The 24,856-nt window shown below is 40.7% G+C and overlaps 3 protein-coding genes across 3 annotated transcripts; 1 reads left to right on the top strand and 2 right to left on the bottom strand.

The window, feature by feature from the left end:
* Positions 1 to 19: 19 nt before the first annotated feature.
* LOC134815192 (replication protein A 32 kDa subunit-like) lies at positions 20 to 24,856 on the top strand. The gene is made up of 7 exons (XM_063823705.1): positions 20 to 158; positions 406 to 533; positions 757 to 873; positions 1,512 to 1,704; positions 23,512 to 23,606; positions 24,150 to 24,239; positions 24,445 to 24,856. The coding sequence occupies exons 1-7, from the start codon at positions 23 to 25 to the stop codon at positions 24,532 to 24,534; spliced, it is 849 nt and encodes a 282-aa protein (XP_063679775.1). The 5' UTR covers positions 20 to 22; the 3' UTR covers positions 24,535 to 24,856.
* LOC134815194 (uncharacterized) lies at positions 1,974 to 5,309 on the bottom strand. Its single transcript, XM_063823707.1, has 2 exons — positions 4,592 to 5,309; positions 1,974 to 2,074 (listed from the first exon to the last, which is right to left on the bottom strand). The coding sequence occupies exons 1-2, from the start codon at positions 5,307 to 5,309 to the stop codon at positions 2,049 to 2,051; spliced, it is 744 nt and encodes a 247-aa protein (XP_063679777.1). The 3' UTR covers positions 1,974 to 2,048.
* Positions 16,112 to 16,984, bottom strand: LOC134815193 (uncharacterized). Its single transcript, XM_063823706.1, has one exon. The coding sequence runs from the start codon at positions 16,982 to 16,984 to the stop codon at positions 16,190 to 16,192; it is 795 nt and encodes a 264-aa protein (XP_063679776.1). The 3' UTR covers positions 16,112 to 16,189.

Below are 24,856 nucleotides of genomic sequence, written 5' to 3'. Positions count from 1 at the left end.
ACACCAATCTCCCTATTGTAGGATGTTTCAAGGAGCCGGTGGATTTGGTGGTGGATTTGGTGGTAACTCTGCCAACACTGGAGGGGGAGGTTTTGGAGGAGGTAACACTGGGGGCGGTTTTAACGCTGGAGGAGATCAAAGCTTCACTTCGCCCGGAGGTAAAGCTCTTCTCCTGAGAAATGCTTGCTGTTGTTGTTGGTTCGAATACTCCTTGTGTGAGGGAAACGCACCCGATTGAATGAGACATGTTTCTGTAGAGTACATCTTTGGAGCTCGCAATTTTTGAAATTTCACCGTGGTTTTTTAAGTTAACTTTACTACTTGTGGCCGTTAACATTACACAAAAAACTCTTCAAAATCTGTAAACTGTAGTCCAGCCCTGTTTAATGTCTTGACTATTTTCAGGAAGCCGGAAACCAGAAAGCTCTAACAAACCTACGAGTTTGATGCCAGTAACGGTAGCCATGATGCTCCAGGCTGACCACAACCCTGCTGACGACATTTTCAACTACAAAGGAGTAGATGTTCATCTGGTCAGTTATAATCTCGAAATTGCAGTTTTAAACGGCAATTCTAATAGATTTATTAGCAAAGTAGAGCTAGATCACTCCTTCACACTTGGCTTACGAAGAATAACATCTGGGTCACTACTACACCACTACTTAAACACCCTGTATAAATCAGATGTGAGAACCTCACGGAAATTGTCTGACTAATAGGATTATCTGAATTATATACTAAAGCATGGTACCTCAGGTAACGTTTGTAGGTATGGTAAGGGACATTATAGAGGCTTCAACCAGCATCACCTACAAGATAGACGATTACACTGGACCTCCTATTAGTGTGAGAAAGTTCATTCAGGAGGGAGAGGTGGGTTCCTGCTAGGTGTTTCTCTGTGTTCATTTATGTATTTTGTTCGTTATTTTACAGTTATGTACTAGCATAGAGACAGCCTCGTCTTTCCTTTTATAAGTTAGGCGACCAGTAAAGTATTTGTATCATTTCAAGGGAGATGCTTAGAAATGAGGCCGTTCATCATCAATCTTTTATTACTCACTAATTACTCACTAATTACACACTAATTACACACTAATTACTCACTAATTACTCACTAATTACTCACTAATTACTCACTAATTACACACTAATTGCTCACTAATTACTCACTAATTACTCACTAATTACTCACTAATTACTCAATAATTACTCACTAATTACTCACTTATTACACACTAATAACACACTAATTACTTACTAATAACACACTAATTACTCACTAATTACACACTAATTACTCACTTATTACACACTAGTTACTTACTAATAACACACTAATTACTCACTAATTAATCACTAATTACTCACTGATTACTCACTGATTACTCACTAATTACTCACTAATAACACACTAATTACACACTAATTACTCACTAATTAGTTACTAATTAGTTACTAATTACTCACTAATTACTCACTTATTACTCACTAATTACTTACTAATCACCCAGGAGGATACAAGCAATATGACCCGTACCCACACCTATGTTCGGGTGTACGGTCACCTCCGCTCCCTCAACGACCAACGAAATGTGATCGCATTCAAGGTTGCTCCCCTGGAGTCCCACAACGAGATCAGCAATCATATCCTGGAGGTGGTCAGATCTCATCTGAAGTTGAAGAAGGGATTATCCGCTCCGGGAGGTTAGAATTTGTTTTATTCTAGACAAGATTTGGTTTTCATTTCTTTCAAGAAAAGAACTTCCTTCCTTGAAATCGTGATTTTTTTTCTGCTTAGAAACGAGTTTTTAGCAGACTTTTTATTTTGCAGAGAACATTATTATTTATCTGTAACTGAGCTCATTTAAGTAGACATGAAGGCGCCAATTATTAGCTGACTGATTGACTGATGTGCTACAAGGATACTTGATTTACTACAAACAAAAATAGCCCAAATTGATTTTAAAAATACAAAAAAACGCAAAGTTAATTCTACAATTTAGGAAAATTTGTCTTGATTCGTCGCTCTATTCAATTGATCATATTTATCATGCTTCTCCTTGACAATCGTTCCCTGAAACAGATAAATGTGAGCTATTTAGACAACTTTTAATTGCTGAATTTTGAATTATGGTCCGATCATCCTTGTTAAGAAAAAAAGTTTAGGTATGGAGTTCGAGTCCCCTATTCTTTATGATTTTCAGAGATGAGTGAACATTTTGAATTCTTGTCCTGGTGAGCTCTCAGCGTCCCTATTATTTTATCACTAATTGGTTAGCTGATATCAGGACTTGGTGATAGTAATTATCTAATTAAGTAATTGATTTAGTGACGCACGTGTAGCTCAGTACCTTATTCTTACCGTTATCGTCCACAGTCATAGGGCCGTGTATGTGTCATAACAAGTCATAACTAGTCATAACCAGGTACGTTAATGTGATAGGACCTTATCAAATATGCACTGAGCATACAACCCTGCACATAATTTTGTGATAAATTTATTAACATGTTGGTTTAGACTTAAGGGGTTAACCCTTAATAAGATCATCAGGTCAAGGCCCTCTGGCCTCTTATCTTGAATATTTGGACCTGGTTCAAATTGCTGCTGATGGTGATTATATTTTAATCTAATTGCTGGAATTTTTCTTATAACCATGCCAGTTAATACCTCACCTTATTTTATATCCCTTCTTCTGTGGATGAAGAAATTTTATAGCTAGACATGAAGTTTTAATAAAGGTTTTTTTAAGTGCACTGACTGGATATTAACGTTGATCTAGTGGCTAGTGCTAATTAGGATTTGTTTGCCGTCACGTGATTTATTCTTTGATTAATAGCCGATCGTCTTTTCGGCCTTAGTTCCACTATCCAGCCGGGTTATGCCTCATGTTTTTATGATATCTAAACTCCTCATTTCAATTTGATCTGAATCGGAAGATTCACGAATGCCCATTTTCCTATTCAATGATAATATAATTATAGCTGTGAACATTACTAAATTTTAACTAAGATTTTTATGCCCACTTGACATAGCAACTTCCTATTATGAACAGGATGAAGATTGTGGTTCTTCTGTCCTGTATTGTTCTTTCTGTGGCTCAGGAACCTACTGGGGAACTTAGTGGGCAACTCAGTGGGGAACCTGGTGGGGAACCTGGTGAGGAATATAAATTTAGTGCAGATGACACCAGTGTGCTCGATTCGTTTGTGGTATCTCTGATTAATGCTGAGGGTATGGCGAAGGTCAAGGCAAGTGAATACCTGAGCGAGTTTGGTTCGTCCTTCACCCCGGAGGTCAACATGATGCTTGGTATGCTTGAATCCCAAATCTGCCCACAGGAATCACAGGAATGTGACTCCAGTGAGAACTGGCTGTTTGGCTGCAACTGCCGTAAAGAATTCCGGGATCTGGGAGAGTGCAAGAAGAAGCCTTGTCAGCTGTTCAAGCACTTCAAGGATAATGGCCCTGCTTCCTTCAGAAAGTTTATTGATGCCGAGTCTCTCGAAGGATCGATGCAATCCATTATTGACTACATTGTGGTCCCTGTATCCTCGGCTCTATGTGAGTGTCCTGAAATGATTGGAGCTTCTGCTCGCTGTGCCAAGAATTACAACGGTATCCTGTTTGAGATGCTAGGTTTGGATGGGAGCATGTTCAATAATGTTGTGGACAATCTTGACTGGAAATCATTGAAAACAATCCTTTATGGTTTAACAAATGCAGTTTGTGGCGTAAAGAACGGGAAAGACTGTGTCTTAGAAACTTCAAAGATGTACTCTTTAGGGGGCAAGTTAATCGACAATACCTTCAGTGGAGACGATGGTTGCCTTTCCTTGAAAAGAGTTGAAAAAGAAATCACAGAATTTCTCACGGCAATGGGTACCATAGACCTGGAGGCAGAGTCGATAACGTCTATCGCTAACAGAGTGATGGGTATATATCTGAACATGGAAAGGAAGGCCACATGTGATCCTAGCTGCGCTGCCGAAATAAGTGATGCTTTCTACACATGTTGCACCAAGCATGCCATGGAAACCCTTGTTACCAAGGAAATGAAGAAAGCTTACAAAAAACTGTTCAACAATGTGTGGATATTCTTCTCTGAAGCAGCCCCTCCGGATCTCTCTAAAGCCTTCCAGAGGTATTTCAAGATTTATGATATCGAGTCTTTCTGCGAAGACCAAACGGACGTTTACAGAGCAAAGAACGAGCAATGCGAGGCTCTATAAGCTTAATGGACTGGACAAGGGACATAATATTTTTATAGGAAAACTTGATTCATATGAATGAAAAAATCCACGAACTGATTGTTGTTTAAGACTTTTTATAGGAAAACTTGATTTATATCAATGAAAAAATCCACGAACGGACTGTTGTTTAAAACTTCAACTCCTGTATATTTTTAAAATTCTTATAATTTTGAATCTTACACACTTGTATGTCTCAAGGTTTCTTTAAACAGTACCGTCATGAGATATGATATGTATCTAAGATTTTATCCGTTATCATGTCGGCATTTAGGGTAAAAAGAACCATCCGACATTTCTGTGAACCGAGAAAGAAATTCAATTATTAGATTAAAATACATACCAGATTCGCGGCGTGGTCGAGGCTGGCATCTCGCGACTGAGTTGAAGAAGTTAACCTCATTTTGGATACTGGCGGTGAATATCTCTAAAGCCTTCTCAGCTGTGACTACTCCTGCCTCGTAAGCCCATTCCACATGGTCTTGGTATTCCATGTATCCGGTACTGGTTGGGACAAGATTTTCCTCCACCCAAGAAGTGTAAACTCCGAAATCGTTGCTTCCAGACCCGATCTGTTTGCCTAACCAAGGCCATAGCTTCGCACAGGGTGTCAGCGCCAGAATGGTATACACAGGACTTTCATGCTCAGACACATTTCTGATGTGATCCACGTATGCTTGACCGGCTTCTCCCATCTTAATACCCCCAGCATTCTCAACATGCCAAATGTCCTTCAGCCACTCCCAGTATTCTTCCCAACTATCAGCCGTGGACTCCATGTGCTCTTTGAGCGTAGTGTTGTCATTGGAACGATCCCCGGCTTTCTTGAGACTCAACGAAGTCTCGTAACAGTAGAGAGTATCATCCAACATGTAGCCTCCAAACTCAGATGGGTCCAGGCATCTCGCCCTCATTCCGTATATCAGACTAGAGTTCAGGGCTTGTTGCTGGTATGCAGCTGTTTGCTCCCACAAGTAGTCAGATAACTTCTGTCCATCTTTAGGAGAAGCGTCAACGACGAGAAACTGGACCAAAATAAGGAACCCAAGCTGCTTGATCATGCCTGGGTTTGTTAGAATTAATTATATTTTAATACTACAGGGTGTCCAAGGTTTAATTGTATACGAGTAAGTGACGTGTTAACAGAGTATTCTCAGTGCAACAATAAAAAAGAGGCAAAATATCTGCGCAAAATACGTTCACTGCATGTTGCAGACAGGTGTGGTGTAATTATTGAAATACTAATACGTGGCAATGAACCCGATGAAACCATTTAAAGCCAAAAGATTGAAGAATGAGTTCTGCAAACTGCAAAGGCTGAATGAAAACCACGGTGCAAAATAATTAGATCAGTTACTTTTCTAATTAGCTTACAGCTTCAGCTCTGTAGGTGACATCACTAGGCAGCGGTAGTGGTACCATCGTTATCTGGTATAAATTACATCATTGCTGTCCCCGAAATTGAAAGTCAAAAGTTCAAATTCGTATTGGTCAGAATTCAGATGATTAAAATGACGTATCGGTCATTAGAACCAACATAATAACTTTGGTTATTTCCCCATTTACAGAAAAAGAATCAGGACGAAGTCCAATATCAAAATCGACTTTTCAGTACATTAGTTAAAAGTAACGACCACTACACCTATATCCGCAAATAACAGAGATAAACTATGTCTTTGGACGGATTAATTATTCTTTGCGTTGCACCGTCTTAAATTTAAAGTGTGTGACGTGTTTAAAACTTATCTGTCTTCATTGCATTCTCCATTCCGCATTCCGCACTGGTGAGGAAATTCGTACCAGAAATTACTTAAAATGAAACAGTAAGTAAACTTTTCTTATCGCTTTAAATCGTGGAAGGCTTTAATCATCAAATTAGAGGCCCCTTCCAGCCATTGCCACCTGCCACCTAATTTGGCAGGTTTTACATTAAGGCTGATAATCAATTTAAAGTTTTAAAATTATTCCCGTAAAATTAACCGCAATCCTGCCTATTTATCGTATTCGCGCAGAGGTGTATTTCACGTGATTATTTTATTGAGTTGTTGATTAATACTAATAGAAAAGCCTGCAATAGACAATACCTGCCTCACCTTTCACCTACCCTCAGCAGGTTTGCTCTATTTAGGCAGGTTTTCTGTTAAATATAAAGGAAAGACTGAAAAATAAACACAAAACCTGCCTATTCTTTCCCCTAACCACAGCAGGTTTGCTCTATTTAGGCAGGTTTTCCGTTAAATATATAAAGTCGAATGCTGCGGATTTAATGAATGTCTGGTAGTAATGGTCATGTTTATTGTTTATGTCTAGTGGTAACGATTTAGGGAAGTTCTTGGCTAACAAGTGACAAGGTTACGTCAGCAGCTTAGATGAGAAGTCGTACTTCAAAAACGATTGTTTGGATTTTTTGGACAGTTCTTTTCAATAAAAATTTAAAAGTACGTATGACACCTGCACCGTCGAATTGAAAAGTGTGACTAGTCCGTACTTTAAATTGTAGGTCAGCAGGCGAGTGGGTTAAGAGATGCTGACGGTTGTCCACGGTTCATGCTACCCTGATCATTATGAGCCGAAGGAAGTACATATTATTTTCGGTTTTCTAAAGTCCGTTCCTAACTCCTCGATGTACAATTTTGGACTCGAGGCTTCCTCCTTGTAATACGATCTCGGAAGGCAGGCCTCCTTTTGCAATACGAGCTCGGAAGCGGGAGCTCTGCCTTCAGAGGTACGTATCGAGAATGACTCTGACCAAAGATTTGTAAAGTCAAAATCTTTTCAAAGTTTTTCTGGAAACTGATTTTGTTCACGTTTCATGCTACTCGGATATCCGGCCGGAACCGGATTCAGCCGCGTGAATATCCGGTCGGTTCCTAGTCCGTACCTACATTCGGAAATCGGAAGGCTATGATTTCCATATTTTCCATATACTACTTATATTAGGATAAAGGAGGAGGAGCAGGAAGAGGAAGAGGAGGAGGAGGAGGAGGAGGAGGAGGAGGAGGAGGAGCAAGAGCAAGAGGAGGGGAGGAGCTGGAGGAGGAGGAGAAGGAGAAGCAGGAGGAAGAGGAGGAGGAGCAAGAGGAGAGGGAGGAGGAACAGGAGGAGGAACAGGAGCAAGAACAGGAGCAGGAGGAGGAGGAGGAGCAAGAGGAAGTGGGGGGTGAGGAAGAACAGGAGCATGAGGAGGAGGAGCAGAAGGAGCACGTGGAGGAGTAGCAGCAGGAGGATCATGAGAAGCAGGGGGAGGAGCAGGATCAGGAGGTCGGAGGAGCATGTGGAGGAGTAGCAGCAGGAGGTTCAGGAGCAGAAGGAGGAGTAGCAGCAGGAGGTTCAGGAGCAGAAGGAGGAGGAGCAGGAGCAGGAGGTCGGAGGAGCATGTGAAGGAGTAGCAGCAGGAGGATCATGAGAAGCAGGAGGAGGAGCAGGATCAGGAGGTCGGAGGAGCATGTGGAGGAGTAGCAGCAGGAGGTTCAGGAGCAGGAGGAGGAGGAGCAGGAGCAGGAGGTCGGAGGAGCAGGTGGAGGAGTAGCAGCAGGAGGTTCAGGAGCAGGAGCAGGAGGAGGGGAGCAGGATCAGGAGGTCGGAGGAGCATGTGGAGGAGTAGCAGCAGGAGGTTCAGGAGCAGGAGGAGGAGGAGCAGGAGCAGGAGGTCGGAGGAGCAGGTGGAGGAGTAGCAGCAGGAGGTTCAGGAGCAGGAGCAGGAGGTCGGAGGAGCAGGTGGAGGAGTAGCAGCAGGAGGTTCAGGAGCAGGAGGAGGAGGAGCAGGGGGAGGATGAGCAGGAGGAGGAAGAGGAGTAGTAGCAGGAGCAGAAAGAGCAGCAGAAAGAGGAGCAAGAACAGGAGCAGGAGCAAGCGGAGGGGGCTGGGGGAGGAGGAGCATGAGGAGGAGTAGCATTATCGTTGAAATTGCATGGAGATTCAGTACCAATCAGTGGTTGTCAGCTTTTTATTACCTCCGATAATAAATTTCTTGACTGCGCTAATCAGCTCGGTTTCATTGACTTTTAGTTTTGGTGCCAAGTAGGCAAAATTCCAAATAACTTATAACATTTGTGATCGCAGATTTTAAACTAAATAAGCAGCTTTCTTTCTATAAGATACAGGGTGGCCCAAAAGTGACTACCCACACGCAACCTTTTAATAACTCACGTAATTCGTCTCCAAATTGCACCAAAATTTCAGAGATTATAGATATGGGTCAAACTTAGATTTTGCACACATTTGGCTTGATAATTTAAAACCTTTCCCAAAGTTTCAAGTTCATTGTCCAAAATATGGCTGAGTTATGACCATTTCAAAATCCATCGGATACGTGATCCGAGCACTCAGTCAGTGATCTCGTCACTTCATGGTTAAATATGGCCGGTTTGGCTCACATGCACCGCTTGTTTGGTTGCAGCCTGCTTATATGGGCCGGCCTATACAACTGACAGCACTTAACACGAATTAATGGTGGTGTCACGGTTTCAGGGCTTGTTAGCCCTGCTAGTCACAGGTTCGTTCCTTACAATCAATAAAAATGAATGAATCATAGTTGTATGCTGTTAAAAAACACTCAGTTCATTTTTCGCCCCGAAGAGCGAAATAGCTTCACCGTAGATATGCGTCAACGTAATTCAAATGCGCGAAACTTAAACAATTTTACTATCAATTTGGTGAGAACCTCGCGAATTAGTCATAATTAAGATTTAAGGATAACCCTGGCCCTGACTTCAAGCAAAGATGATTGTTTTCATTAATCTCTGTAAACAATTATGACGGTCCATAATGGATCTATAATTTAATTTTAATACTGTGTAAATCCTGTGTAAATTCTGTGTAAATCCTTTCCTAATATCTTCAAAATATGTTGTTACATTAGCCGTGTAAAATGGTGAAATTTTACAATTTGGATACTCAATTCACCTTAAAAATCATTCTCCATTCTTCGCCATTATTCACCATTAAATTTCACCATTAAATTGATGTCTGTCTAGATAAAAAGTAAGTTGGAGTCAGCCCATGTAACAAATATTGTTAGTGCAGTCACTACTTCTACATGGCAATGTTGCAATCTGGGAGGGGCTCTACTGCTCTTATCTCAAACTCAAAGTACGCTACAGTTTTTGTGATCAAATTCTGTTTTAATTCTATGGCTGGAATGTTGGTATAATTTCCACTTGAGTAGCTCAAACCTTACGCCCAGGGCTCCGATTTCTGAGTTCTGACACTGCAATTATTAATAGCTTCATACCTACTCACGGCACATATCTTCAGTGATTTCATCATGCCATGGCTTAAGTTACAAAATATTCTGAAGATATTGGGAAATGAAGTTACACGTACATCTGATAAAGATAACACTATACAATATAATTTACAACCTTTTGTTACCGTGTGGGAGCGATTTATGCTGCTGAAAAAAACACTCAGTTCGATAAAAAATTATCAGCTTGATAATTTAAAACCTTTCCCAAAGTTTCAAGTTCATTGTTCAAAATTTGGCTGAGTTATAACCATTTCAAAATCCATCGGATACGTGATCCGAGCACTCAGTCAGTGATCTCGTCACTTCATGGTTAAATATGGCCTGTTTGGCTCACATGCACCGCTTGATTGGTTGCAGCCTGCTTACATGGGCCGGCCTATACAGCTGACAGCACCTAAAACGCTATAACACGAATTAATGGTGGTGTCACCGTTTCAGGGCTTGTTAGCCCTGCTGATTAGTTGATTTCATTTATCCTAAAACTTGGTGTTTTCCTGTCTAGCAAAGTCTTTATCGGTATCCGATCAATCATGATCAGGTCGTCATCTCCTCAGTATTTTTGGTAAAGCCTAATGAACCTCATTAATACACGCTAACGCCTTACTCTTGATCAGATTGAGTGACGAGATCACTGATTGAGTGCAGAGATCACTGACTGAGTTCTCGGATCATGTATCCGATGGATTTTGAAATGGTCATAACTCAGCCAAATTTTGAACAATGAACTTGAAACTTTGGGATAGGTTTTAAATTATCAAGCCAAATGTGTGCAAAAAATTTTGAGTTGGCTTACGAAACTTTCAAGAAATCTAAGTTTGACCCATATCTATAATCTCTGAAATTTTGGTGCAATTTGGAGACGAATTACGTGAGTTATTAAAAGGTTGCGTGTGGGTAGTCACTTTTGGGCCAAGTGTAAAAGAAAACCTACCGATTTAACTTTAACACTGCCATGATCTATTTGTCATGGATTGATAATTTTATAAGAAATCCTCCCAAGTTAATGGAAAACCTGCCGATTTAACTTTATCACTGCCATAATCTATTTGGCATGGATTGATAATTTTATAACAAATCCTGCCAAGTTAATGGAAAACCTACCGATTTAACTTTATCACTGCCGTAATCTATCCGGCAAGGATTGATAATTTTATAACAAATCCTGCCAAGTTAATAGAAAACCTGCCGATTTAACTTTAACACTGCTGTCATCTATCCGGCAAGGATTGATAATTTTATAACAAATCCTGCCCAGTTAATAGCAAATCCTGCCAAATAACAAATACCTGCGCTGTTGATGCAGGATCACTAGTTAATGAGGCAGGTTTTGCCATAAAAAATTAAGAGGAAACCTGCGGATTTAGTGTAATATACTGCTGATCTGCACTGGGTAAATTAGATTACTAGGCAGGAGTGATAATATCGCAGACTTCGCAATTAAGTAGGCAGGATTTAGGCTAAATTCGCAGTGGCAATGGCTGGAAGGGGCCTAATTAGGAACAGTATATAATGTGTCGCAAAGCCCACAATTTTCTTCAAAATCACAATATGTGTACATCCACTAAGGAATGGAAGTCATTGAGAAGGTGCAGTGATGGATTGCATCGCACGGTAAATTCGACTATAATTTATTATAATTTATACGACCAAAACTATACGGTTTTAAAATAAAGAATGTTTCGATCGTTGGTGTTAAACTTTAAATGTTTAATTTATAACCTTGAGGTATGAGATCGAAATTAAACACATTGAATTCATTGTCCTTCAAGAAATTCTTGGCGAAAACAAAAAAAACTGTTTCAAATTGAACTCTCTTTCTCCACTCATCCTTGCCTGAAACTCCCGTAATCCCTCAGAAGCCTCGTGAGATGTTGGTTCAATCGTCAATTTGGCAATTTGACCGCCGGTAATTGTCTTTTTCCCTCGATCAAGTCTTCCCTCCTTTAGTCATTGCCGTAGTTCCGAGCGGCCCACAATTACCTTTGGCTACTTCCCTATGATAACTCGTTCTGCCTCAATGCTTCTTGATTGGTCACATGACTTGCCTCCTTACGGAGATTTAGGTCCATTATCTCTGCGTCAATGCTTCCAGTATTTTCCCTAGCTAGTTTACCATACTTTCGAGAGATTCCCGCTATCCTAACGTAGTTTCCTTTAGTAAACCTGTATGCCTCGCTGACTCTAATCATCTGACCCTACTTCCGTCATAGTTCCGGGTTAACAATCTCATCTCACTGTAACCAACGAATAATAGATCACACCGTTAACATAACGAATAATAGATCTCACCGTTAACATAACGAATAATAGATCACACCGTTAACATTACGAATAATAGATCACACCGTTAACATAACGAATAATAGATCACACCGTTAACATAACGAATAATAGATCACACCGTTAACATAACGAATAATAGATCACACCGTTAACATAACGAATAATAGATCACACCGTTAACATAACGAATAATAGATCACACCGTTAACATAACGAATAATAGATCACAGCGTTAACATAACGAATAATAGATCACACCGTTAACATTACGAATAATAGATCACAACGTTAACATAACGAATAATAGATCACACTGTAACCAACGAATAATAGATCACAACGTTAACATAACGAATAATAGATCACAGCGTTAACATAACGAATAATAGATCACACCGTTAACATTACGATTTACGAATAATAGATCACAACGTTAACATAACGAATAATAGATCACAGCGTTTACATAACGTTCACTAAAGTGTTCGTAAATAAGTCTACTCCGTTGTGCTATATTGCACATGAGTCTTTAGGACCTTTCTAGTTAACAGTCTAATAGCCCACAATGTGAGTATTGTCATTGTTCGCGCGGTAAAAATCCGTTTTTCAGCCACATTTCCGAAATTAAGCATTACGGGTAAACCGCCCCTAAAACGTCACCTGTTTTTTGGGCCCAGATTGCCGACTGCCGAGTTAGGGCTAAATTTACAGGGTTCTAAAGTGTCTAGGAATAATATTTAAACCTTTTTCTAGCCTGCCAGGAAGATTTGGAAATTTGAAAATAAAATCAGGTACAATTTTTTTGACGTTGAAATGGAGTCACTTTTAAAACACCACCCCTAAAATTTCAACTCTATATGTGTGATAATTACAAAATGTACAGGAGGCCTGATTTATCTTTTGTCACTAGTACTATTTGTTTTGTCTTATTAAAACATTAAGCTACTTGAAAACATTCACTCACTAAAGGAAGTACCTCAAAACCGTAATCACCCCCTAAAATGTCACGTGCACCACCCCTAAAACGTCAGCTAAAACAGGTTGTGTAGCACTCAGAATGTTGCTCAATTATTAATTTTAACCATTTCTGGGACAAATATAACCTATTTCTGAGAGGTGTCGACCAGAATTTCTCTCTCTGTTGAAAAAAAATGGTGGAATTTAGTCAATTTACTTTTTGCGACATTTTGGGGACTTTTTTTTGAATACCCAGAACTTACGGCAAAACGGCTGTAGGACTATTGAGCGGAGGACTGTTGAGCGTAGGACTGTAGGTCGGTGAAGGTCGGAAGTAGGACTGTAGAGCGGTGTCAAATCGCCAGGGTAGGACTCTAGAGCGGCCGCCCTTATAGATCTCACAACATGAGGACTTTAGAGCGGTACGATCCTAAAATGAGGACTGTAGAGCGGTGGACTGTTGAGCGGTGGACTGTAGGCCGGTGAAGGTCGGAAGTAGGACTGCAGAGCGGCCCTCCCTTATAGATCCCATAACATGAGGACTCTAGAGCGGTACCCTCCTATAACATGAGGACTCTATAGCGGTTGAAAATTTGAAGATTGAACACTCAACGAAGCTAAGTTATACATTGTAACTCGTGATTGATTATGGTTATGACATTCTAGGATGATAACTTTATTAAAGAGTCATGGAGTTAATGAACATTTTCATTTACTTATTATAAATATTTCATTACTTATATTATAGTGTAACTTAATTTAAGATTATTGGTCGGTTTCAACGTCTTCCAAATGATTGAAATATTCCCCTGCTACTCAAAAATGTAAAACGTGTCTTCGGTATTTTAGTGAACTGTTCGTATCAACTATCAATGTGATTTCGCTAAGCAGAGTACCGATCAAGTTCGTGCAGATCATTTAGGAATGAGGATCGCATCGCGTGACGCTTTAGCGCCAACTAAGGATATCTTATGTTCATCAATCTGGTGACGGGACTGATTCAGATCAGATCCCATCGCAGTGCGATATCTTGTTAGGATTTCGAAGGTATGGTATAAATATCACGGAGTATCCAGTTTTCGTATATCAAATTCGATTCCTACTCCAGCGAAGTCCTTCTTGGTACGTGGACGCAACTTTCAGAGTATGTCCTCAGCTATTCTATCAACTCTTAGTGATACACGCAGAGATACCCAATCATCAAGGTGGAGCACCCTGGGTCTTTCCCTGTGTCCCCTCTCAGTCGACGATGTTGTCCCATCATTCATCGAGCTCCTAGACCTAATCCTAGGTCTAAATGACTCTTTAATAAAGTTTTCATCCTAGAATGTCATGACCATAATCAATCACGAGTTACAATGTATAACTTAGCTTCGTTGAGTGTTCAATCTTTTCAACCGCTATAGAGTCCACATGTTATAGGAGGGTACCGCTCTAGAGTCCTCATGTTATGGGATCTATAAGGGAGGGCCGCTCTACAGTCCTACTTCCGATCTTCGCCGGTCTACAGTCCACCGCTCAACAGTCCACCGCTCTACAGTCCTCATTTTAGGATCGTACCGCTCTAAAGTCCTCATGTTGTGAGATCTATAAGGGCGGCCGCTCTAGAGTCCTACCCTGGCGACTTGACACCGCTCTACAGTCCTACTTCCGACCTTCACCGACCTACAGTCCTACGCTCAACAGTCCACCGCTCAATAGTCCTGCTCCCGGCAAAACAGTAACTCAGTCAACAAAATTTACACCTGTAGTTAGATTATCTAGTTATAAACTAACAATTGGCACAAAAGAAATGGATTCAATGTGATTTTAACCTTGTGCAAATTGCATGTTTTAATTGCATTTTTTGGGATTTTTAACATCATCCTGCATTTTGGCAATTTTAGTGACCTGTAGTTAACTAAGCCAACCCAGTAATCGATCTGACCATCTCTATAGACTAGATTTGACTGCTTTTAGCAAAATTGAATGTCAAAAACTACGGTTTTTGGTACTTACTAGTTTATGGTTAACCTATGATATGCCCCCTAAAATGTCATTTTTTCTCCCCTAAAATGTCAAATTTGTATTTTGTTCGCATGGTGTGCGATAATAGCTCTTGTTTTGGCACTTGTTAATTATTAACATCAACTATTAACGAAATGTGAGTATGCATTGCATCTTAGGAAAAGCCTGAGTAATTTGATCAGGTTAATATGACATTTTAGGGGGGATAATTATACATTTTAGGGGATGTTTATTGCAATTAATAAAATAAAACTAATTCCTTGAGCTGCCAAAGCTTTCCAATATTACCATTAGATGCTAAATATGATGTTTAATAGGCTGGTACCTCCATTTTATGGTGCTTGTAGTCTCAAAGCCAGAATCTGATAAAATGACATTTTAGGGGGCGGCCAGGTGACATTTTAGGGGAGGGTAGTAATATTGAGTAATGTATAACTTTCCATATCTCCAGTCATATGTACAAAGTTGCTAAAATATGTAAATATCACTATCCTAGACCAAAACCGAGTTAATATTAATGAATTCCAGAGTTATAAAATTGTGCGCTTTTTTTCAAAAGTAAAAAATTCGTACAAAGTGAAAAAAAATGCCCTTATGGCATCATTTAGATTCAATTTCAGGATGTAGCAGGGTCTGAATGATATTTTTTTATGTTTAGGAGTTACAAATGATTAGGTAAGATACTTTCTAAGAAGATGGGATCCAATCAATCAAGAGTGGCGTTTTAGGGGTGGGTGACATTTTAGGGGCGGTTTACCCGTATAAGGTATATATTGCTTCATAAGTTGTATATAAATATGGCTATTAGGCATATTTTGGTGTATCGGAATAATCTCTACGACGTTTCTGGGCTGAAATACAAAAATTCGAGAGACCGCGAAACCCTAAAAAAGGGTGTGGCCGAAAACGCCCCTATTGCATTTATTACAAAAATGCAATAGTGGCCAAATTTTTAAAGCATCATCTAGAGAAGTGATAACCGCCGAGAAATCGCTTTTAACACAAAAAGCTAACGAGTTTCCTTTTCGTCTCGGACTATTGAAAGAAGTATTTAAATAATAAATGATCCGTAACTTGATCCTAACTATAATATAATAATGCTTTTGGACACGAAGGGAAACACACAACGTAAGGCTTGAAATCTTTGTAAAACTACATCATTAGAGCCTGTAAAAACATTTAATTTTAAGATAAGCACTCTATCAAGTAAAATTCATATACAATCATCATAGTTTATTAACTCAAAACATAAGTAAAAATAACGCATGCGCATCACACTGCACTTAGGTACTTAGAATGCAAATAATAATTGAAACTAAGACGTTACAACGTTTTTACAAACGTTTTGGTAACTATTTGATTACAAAAACAAATACAGCGGGTTGGTTCCGACATAAGAGACAACCAAGTAAAAAGAAATAATATGTAACATTGAAATTCTGAATTCTAATGATCAATCATCATTCCAACGGTAGCGAAGAAAAGGGTGAACAAGATAGTTCCACTCCAAGGTAAAGCACTGGAGTCAGCTGCAGCCGGCTGGCATCTCGCGACAGAGTTGAAGAAGTTAACCTCATTTTGGATACTGGCGGTGAAAACTTCCAGAGCCTTCTCAGCTGTGACTACTCCTGCCTCGTAAGCCCATTCCACTTGATCTTGGTATTCCATGTATCCGGTACTGGTTGGGACAAGATTCTCCTCCACCCAAGAAGTGTAAACTCCGAAATCGTTGCTTCCAGATCCGATCTGTTTGCCTAACCAAGGCCATAGCTTGGCACAGGGTGTCAGCGCCAGGATGGTATACACAGGACTTTCATTCTCAGACACATTTCTGATGTGATCCACGTACGCTTGACCGGCTTCTCCCATCTTAATACCCCCAGCATTCTCAACATGCCAAATGTCCTTCAGCCACTCCCAGTATTCTTCCCAACTATCAGCCTTGGACTCCATGAACTCTTTGAGCGTAGCGTTGTCATTGGAACGATCCCCGGCTTTCTTGAGAATCAACGAATTCTCGTAACAGTAGAGAGTATCATCCATCATGTAGCCTCCAAACTCAGATGGGTCCAGGCATCTCTCCATCATTCCGTATATCAGACTAGAGTTCAGGGCTTGTTGCTGGTATTCAGCTGTTTGCTCCCACAAGTAGTCAGATAACTTCTGTCCATCTTTAGGAGAAGTTTGAACCAAGATAAGGTGAGCTACGACAATGGTGAGAAAGAAGAGGTCTTTGTTCATAGCTGAGGGGTTGATTGGTTAAGGTCCTAAGTTTCTGTTCAAATTAATGTTTTATAACGACAAGGTAATTAGATGATTAGGATTTAGGCCTACAAAATTATGTTACAAATACCAACAACAACTATTAAAACTTTTAAGTACTGTGTTACTGAGTACTATTTATAAACTATTATAAGCTCAAATACTGGTGTTGAGAAGTACTAGTAGCAGGGAAGTACTAGAATTGTCGATCATATCAACAGCCAAACCCCGCCTATAATGATAAAACTATCGAATTACATATGAACTCAGGATGTGTTGCGGAAGGAGTAAGTTACTTCCTCTCGCCCAAAAGCAAAATTAAATGGGTTAGCAAACTAAACGGTTCATGCCAACGCAATCGTCAGTGTTTAAGAACTGCTAAAACCTGGCTATATAACCTGTAACGCACGTCACGTAGCAGCTCTCGCCCAAAAGCAAAATTAAATACTAAGTAATGACTATGCAATTGTGCTATTTTGACATTTATATTTTAATACTTTAAAGACTTCAGTCTATTAAGTAAGATATCGTGATGTTTGCTGGTAAACATGTAAGCCATTTAAAATGTAAGTAAGTCTATTGTGAACTGCTTTTAACTCTCAAACACTGAGTTTATTTTCATTACAATAACTGTGTCTATTAATTGATAATGTGTCCACGCCTGACGCCCCACAAGATACTCAATGTATTATTACAACTGTACAATCTCTTTAGTTATAGTGAAGTTGTGCAAATGACGCCAAGCAGCGATGACAGACGCCCCAGAAAATATAATATAATTATCAGGGTAGTTACTCACGAAAGATTGCCGAGCTTATAATAGTTTATAGATAGTACTGACGTGCCTGTGATTCTGGGTTACTTTAATCAATCCCACCCAATTGTTATTATCCTACTTAAAACTTAAATCTGCTCAAAAATTAAATGCCATGTTCTCAAAATGTCGACCTTAACGTCTATATTGTATTTCCTTATTATGCTCAAACATAGCTGAGAAGTAAGAATGCAAATCATAATTGAAACTTAGACGTTACAACGTTTTTACAAACGTTTTGGTAACTATTTGATTACAAAAACAAATACAGCGGGTTGGTAACGACCTAAGAGATAACCAAGTAAAAAGAAATAATATACAGGGTGGGCCAAAAGTCAGTACCCATACGTTGGGTCTTATACCTCCGCTGTGTTTTATATTTGAGAGTTGTTGCTTTGCAGATGGCATACTGTACCTACTTGTTCGAGGATTCCGTCGCCAAAATTTGAAGATTCGAATATTTTAGACCACACCCATTCAATATGAAACACCTTTATTGTTTTTTCTGAACATGCTGGACGCCTAATTTTTTCAGAGACGGTAGATTATTAAATGTTGCATCTGATCTAAAAGAATGATGTGAAACGGATTTGAAATGATGAAGTTATCAAGCATTTTGTGTATAACGTTAACAAAATTGACTGGGTGATTATGTGACACCGTGAAACGACACCTTAATTGGTCAGCCTTAACGATTCCCATAATGTTTAACGGGGTGGTTAACGGGGTCACCTTATCACGTGATTAGGTAAGCCAATCACCTGATCACACGTAATGACTAAACTCGTTATGCTTCGTATATCGGTCATCTGAGAAGCTACAACTCTCATTTTTTCAGGACAAACGTAATTCGAATGGCCAAACACAATTTAATAAATTTTGGCTCGATCCGACTATCTAAACTATCAAATTTATGCGAAAATGAGCCTTGATTAAAAAAAATGGTACCAGAAAGAATTACGTCAAATAACGTATGGGTACTGACTTTTGGCCCACCCTGTATATCAAAATAGTATGCGGGTTCCTGTAAGTGCTGGTGCCGGCCATGGTTGTCCGAAGTAAAAGAAAAATAGTGGTTTTCATAGATGACCCTGCTGCCTTGCAGCTTAACAACGTAAAGTCCAAGAACAACAATAATTGGTGTTATTAGCTGAAGTAAAATTTAAAGAAATAACGTCACAAAGAATAATGAAAAGGTTGCAAAGTGGGCACTTTATAAAGGTTAACTTAGGTGGGGCTGGGGTAAGAATTTTGGTAGGATAAGAATTGAGTATGGGTTTGTAAACATGTTAACGTAAGATTTCTGGTGATACCAGTTATCTGACTGTTGTTTTGGTCAGTTACTATGAACATAATGTTAGACCTTCAGAATCCTATTTGTTCCTGTAATATTCGACTATCTGAAGGATTTCAAGAGTCCTCTTCAAGGAGATAAGCACATAGCGTTGACACATTGCAGTGAAGTTGTGCAAATGACGCCAGGCAGCGATGACAGACGCCCCAGAAAATATAATATAATTATCAGGGTAGTTACTCACGAAAGACACATTGCAACAGCTGCACTTTCGCTTTTGGGTACTAATATCAGACGAAGCCTTTTATGAATATCACGGTCAACTCTTTGCTTCGTGAAATATGGAATTTACCGTTCAGCAAGAAAAGCGATTTATTTTAATACATAGTTTGTTAGGCATCATTTTTATCATTGAAAAAATACAGTTTTTTACTCACGATCTTATTTCATTAAGATTTCACCTTGCCATAATAAAATCAATAACGTTATTCTTACAATAGCTGTAGTACACCTCTGCACTTCCCCATCACCATAATATCTCGAGCATGTTTTAAAGAGTTAATATTATGTGAAATTTCCATCCGAGGTTCACAATGATCCTTGCACAGCTAGGTTTTAAAACTATAAACTACTGCAGCATCGAGGAAGATAATCCTACAAAAATAGTAATGTGTAGAAAGTGTGCTGTGGCCTTGAAAACTTGGATTAAGTGGTCAACCAGCTTGTCTTCAAACAGCTGCGCATCCTTGATAGCTTGATACACTATACAGTATAGTAGTATTGTTGAATTGGAGCTGCTAGTTAGTCTGGGACCTGGGTGATAACCCATTAGAGCATTAGGGTTATGATGTCAAATAATTAGGTCAGAAAAAAAATCATGAGTTGAATAGCTCTTACAATAAACATATTTGATATTGAGATATTGTAACAAACATATCGATCTAGAGTTTACTCTGAAAATCGTGCTGGTACCTGTTCGATCAGTTAAGGTGACGATTGCCTTGATCTTCTGTTTCAGTTTGTCTACCACACAACTCAGCTCTATTTTAACCCCCTAAGTTGAACCGAAGGTTCAAAATATGTTGCTAATTGTTGCTCGTATTAACTATAAAACATCAATTTTGAGGGATGAGGAAATGTTTATAGGTTCTGAAACTTGGTTAAATCGATTTCTCGTGCAATTTTGAAATGACATTAACAAGGTCGATTTTTCGGTTATTTTCAAGCTTTCGTTCAGAAAATAAATCTGAACCTCCAAAGGGGGTAACAAGAGGGAGTTACAAGCGTTACAAGCGTTCCATAATACAAAATGTGCATCACCTCTTTCTTGTGCTGAACAGAACCTAACCCTTTAAAGTAAACAAATATGCCTCACTTCCCCAAGAGAATCCACATCTATAATCTCAATAAATGTGTGTGTGCGTGTGTGCGTGTGTAATTTACGAATATTAGTTTAATTAAAATTCCTGATAAAGCCTGAAAGATGCAAACGATTTAAAAATCCGACCATAAGACAGTCTGTATCTAATCAAACTATTTGCAATGAATGGATGAGAAGAGCTAGGTATTAGTTGACATACAGAATGTGTATCTAATATCTATAGCGGGGGGGGGGGTGTCACGTCCGTCTATGTCCGCTTGTCTCATAGAATCCAAAAAGGACAGGACATAGGCGGACATAGGCGGACATAGGCGGACATAGACGGACATAGGCGGACATAGACGGACATAGGCGGACATAGGCGGACATAGACGGACATAGGCGGACATAGGCGGACATGGGCGGACATTAATAGACACCTAAATTGCTAAATAAAATGTTCAATTTTTGCTGTTATAGGGGGATCATGTTTTTTGTCCGTTCGGAACCCTATATTTTCAAAACGGACAAAAAATAGAGCGGACAAAAACGGACAAAAATGGACAAAAACGGACAAAAATGGAAATAACATTTAGATGCTTCCTCCTCCTACTCTTCCTCCTCCTCCCCCTGGGTCTTCCTGATCTTCCTCAGTCCTTTTCCTCCTCCCCTCCTCAGTCCTCCTCCTACTCCTCCTCCTCGTCCTCAGTCCTCCTCATCAGTCCTCAACAGTCCTTCTCCTCAGTCCTCCCCAGTCCTCCTCCTCCTCCTGAGTCCTCCTCCTGGGTCCTCCTCCTGGGTCCTCCTCCTCCTCTTCATCCTCCTCCTCTTCCTCCTCAATACTCAGTCCTCCTCAGTCCTCCTCCTCATCCTTCTCCTCAGTCCTCCATCCTCCTCCTCAGTCCTCCCCCAGTCCCCCTCCTCCTCCTCCTATTCAGTCCTCCTCCTCCTCCTCCTCCTTATCAGTCCTCCTCAGTCCTCCTCCTCCTCCTGAGTCCTCCTCCTCCTCCTCCTCTTCCCTCTCAGTCATCCTCCTCAGCCATCCTCCTCAGTCCTCCTCAGTCCTCCTCCTCAGTCCTCCTCCTCCTGGGTCCTCCTCCTCCTCTTCATCCTCCTCCTCTTCCTCCTCGGTCCCTAGTCCTCCTCCTCCTGGGTCCTCCTCCTCATCCTTCTCATCAGTCCTCCTCTTCCCCAGTCCTCTCCCAGTCCCCCTCCTTCTCCTCCTCCTATTCAGTCCTCCTCCTCCTCCTCCTCCTCAGTTCTCCTCAGTCCTCCTTCTCATTTCTCCTAAGTCCTCCTCCTGAGTCCTCCTCCTGAGTTCTCCTCCTCTTCCTTCTGAGTCCTCCTCCTGAGTCCTCCACCTCCTCCCTCTCAGTCATCCTCCTCAGTTATCCTCCTCAGCCATCCTCCCCAGCCATCCTCCTCAGCCATCCTCCTCAGTACTCCTCAGTCCTCCTCCTTCTCAGTCATCGTCAGTCCTCCTCCTCAGTCCTCAACAGTTCTCCTCCTACTTCTCCTCCTCGTCCTCAGTCCTCCTCATCAGTCCTCAACAGTTCTCCTCCTCCCCAGTCCGCCTCCTCCTCCTGGGGCCTTTTCCTGGGTCCTCCTCCTTGGTCGTCCTCCTCCTGGGTCCTCCTCCTCCTGGGTCCTCCTTCTCCTCCTCAGTCCTCTTTCTCCTCTTCCTCCACCTCCTCCCTCTCAGTCATCCTCCTCAGTTATCCTCCTCAGCCATCCTCCCCAGCCATCCTCCTCAGCCATCCTCCTCAGTACTCCTCAGTCCTCCTCCTTCTCAGTCATCGTCAGTCCTCCTCCTCAGTCTTCCTCAGTCCTCCTCCTCCTCCTGGGTCATCCTCCTCCTCCTCCTCCTGGGTCCTCCTGGGTCTTCCTGATCCTCCCCAGTCCTCTTCCTCCTCCCCTCCTCAGTCCTCCTCCTACTTCTCCTCCTCGTCCTCAGTCCTCCTCATCAGTCCTCAACAGTTCTCCTCCTCCCCAGTCCGCCTCCTCCTCCTGGGGCCTTTTCCTGGGTCCTCCTCCTTGGTCGTCCTCCTCCTGGGTCCTCCTCCTCCTGGGTCCTCCTTCTCCTCCTCAGTCCTCTTTCTCCTCTTCCTCCTCCTCCTCCCTCTCAGTCATCCTCCTCAGCCATCCTCCTCAGCCATCCTCCTCAGTCCTCCTCCTGAGTCCTCCTCCTCCTCAGTTCTCCTCCTCCTCCTCCTAGGTCCTCCTTCTGGGTCCTCCTCCTTCTGGGTCCTCCTCCTCCTGGGTCTTCCTGATCCTTCTCCTCCCTCTCAGTTATCCTCCTCAGTCATCCTCCTCAGTCATCCTCCTCAGCCATCCTCCTCAGCCATCCTTCTCAGCCATCCTCCTCAGTACTCTTCAGTACTCTTCAGTACTCTTCAGTCCTCAAAATGTTTGTCCGCTAATGTCCACCAATGTCCGCTAATGTCCACCAATGTCCATCCAAGTCCGCCAATGTCCGTCCGGGTCCGCCAATGTCCGTCTGAGTCCGCCAATGTCCGTCCGTGTCCTTTTTGTCTCATAGAATCCAAAAAGGACAGGACATAGGCGGACATAGACGGACATGACACCCCCCCCCCCCTATAGCTAACTCAATATACATATAACATGCATATAAGAGTTATTTCTAAAAACTGTAACTCTTATAAGAAGCAATTATTTTACTTGAAAGAAGTATTTAAATAATAAATGATCCGTAACTTGATCCTAAATATAATGTGAAATAACGCATGCGCATCAAACTACACTTAGGTATGAATTACGTGATTAGTAATTAGTAATAAGTAATTAGTAACTGGTAACTAGTAATTAGTAATTAGTAATTAGTAAAACAAGCCCATCTTCAAGTTCGAAGTAGACTCGTGCATATTCGATTCTGAAGGCTAGATTACCCATTTGAAAACGACCAACGAACCAAGGCGAATTCCTTAAATATGAATCATTCTCAGATCATGTTGTTACATGAACACTTCTGAGTTTCGTGTTCAAATTTACGGACCCCTATTAAGTTTATTATATTTCAGGTATGGCTGGTGCTGCCAACGGGACCTTTACAAATGGAAACTCTCACTCCAACGGAAACGACTCAACATCTGGACTTGGGCCAGCTCAACAGTCGGTATGTAATAAATAGTCTCTCGGAATAGCACTTCTCCCTAGCTCCCCCCCCCCCCCCTGGCTACGTGCCTGATCAGAATAGCACTTCTCCCTAGCCCCCCCCCCCCCCTGGCTACGTGCCTGATCAGAATAGCACTTCTCCCTAGCCCCCCCCCCCCCCCTGGCTACGTGCCTGATCAGAATAGCACTTCTGTTCTCTAACTTACTTAATATAATTGCCGTTTGATCGAAAATTGATTTTTGGGCATAACGTTTGAAGGTGTCTATTGTTAATAGTATTGCGTCAATTCGGTTGAACATATCAAACTTGATCGAATCGAAAAATACATGTTTCAATGTTGAACGAAGAAAGGCAGTTCAGTAACGTAGCTAGAACTTATCATCATGGGGTTGGATTTTGGGAGAGGGCTTTGGTTGTATATTTAAAATACAATTTAAAAAAATTAAGTAAAATAAAATTTTTAAAAACCAGGAGAAATTTAGATCAATGGATAATTGCATATATATATATATAAGATATCTAAATCAAATTACTATTTGACAGGTGTTTGACGCACTGAAGAAGTCGTCCTCGGATATAGGGATGAGCGTGATGGAGATGTCTAAGATAACAAGCCACCTCTCAGTCACTCAGGTAGGGCGTGCAGCTGTTAACTTATAAACATATTGTGTATTTAACAAATTAATTTAGGATGAACGCACCTGAAACGCACTCCAATTTATGATAAAATACATATAAGAGAATGAACTGAAACATCCTTTTTACCTTTAAAGTCCAATAACAAATTTGGATATATTCCTCAATAATTATAATAATTACTTCACCTGATTCCTCTCAGATTCGGAGTGCTATTGACTTTCTGAGCAACGAAGGCCACATCTATTCAACTGTTGACGATGAGCACTACAAGCTGACAGACTACTGCTGATATGCTGATAAACAAACTCAAATTGCTAGGATACTCCGTAGAAGCTTATTAAATCAGTTTCAGCCTCTTTTGGATAAGCAGAGGATGTTTGTTTGTTCGGTTATAATGATATTTGGTAAACGTTCAGCGGTTTTATGCATGGGCTGCTATGATTCCTTGATCTGTTCATAAGATCCTTTAACAGTAATTTTTACCTGTCATTTCCCTCTTCTCAGTAAAATGATCTTTTTAACATCCCATTTTAAATTCAAAATCAATAATTACGTATAATTTTAAATTATATTGACTTATTTATTTTAAAACTTTCCATATTACATTTCAC

This window comes from Bolinopsis microptera, chromosome 5 (genome assembly GCF_026151205.1).
Source record: "Bolinopsis microptera isolate Bmic1 chromosome 5, MBARI_Bmic_1.0, whole genome shotgun sequence".
NCBI lineage: Eukaryota > Metazoa > Ctenophora > Tentaculata > Lobata > Bolinopsidae > Bolinopsis > Bolinopsis microptera.
The sequence above is the reverse complement of the archived record's forward strand: the minus strand, read 5'-3'. Positions and strand labels throughout refer to the sequence as shown.

Excerpts from the sequence above, each read along its gene's own strand:
- LOC134815193 (XM_063823706.1), bottom strand. The coding sequence starts at position 16,984 with ATGAACAAAGACCTCTTCTTTCTCACCATTGTCGTAGCTCACCTTATC.
- LOC134815192 (XM_063823705.1), top strand. The coding sequence starts at position 23 with ATGTTTCAAGGAGCCGGTGGATTTGGTGGTGGATTTGGTGGTAACTCT. Across the intron at positions 534-756 it reads AAGGAGTAGATGTTCATCTG|GTAACGTTTGTAGGTATGGT; the intron begins GTCAGTTATAAT and ends ATGGTACCTCAG. Across the intron at positions 23,607-24,149 it reads TTGGGCCAGCTCAACAGTCG|GTGTTTGACGCACTGAAGAA; the intron begins GTATGTAATAAA and ends ACTATTTGACAG.
- LOC134815194 (XM_063823707.1), bottom strand. The coding sequence starts at position 5,309 with ATGATCAAGCAGCTTGGGTTCCTTATTTTGGTCCAGTTTCTCGTCGTT. Across the intron at positions 2,075-4,591 it reads TCGACCACGCCGCGAATCTG|GGAACGATTGTCAAGGAGAA; the intron begins GTATGTATTTTA and ends TATCTGTTTCAG.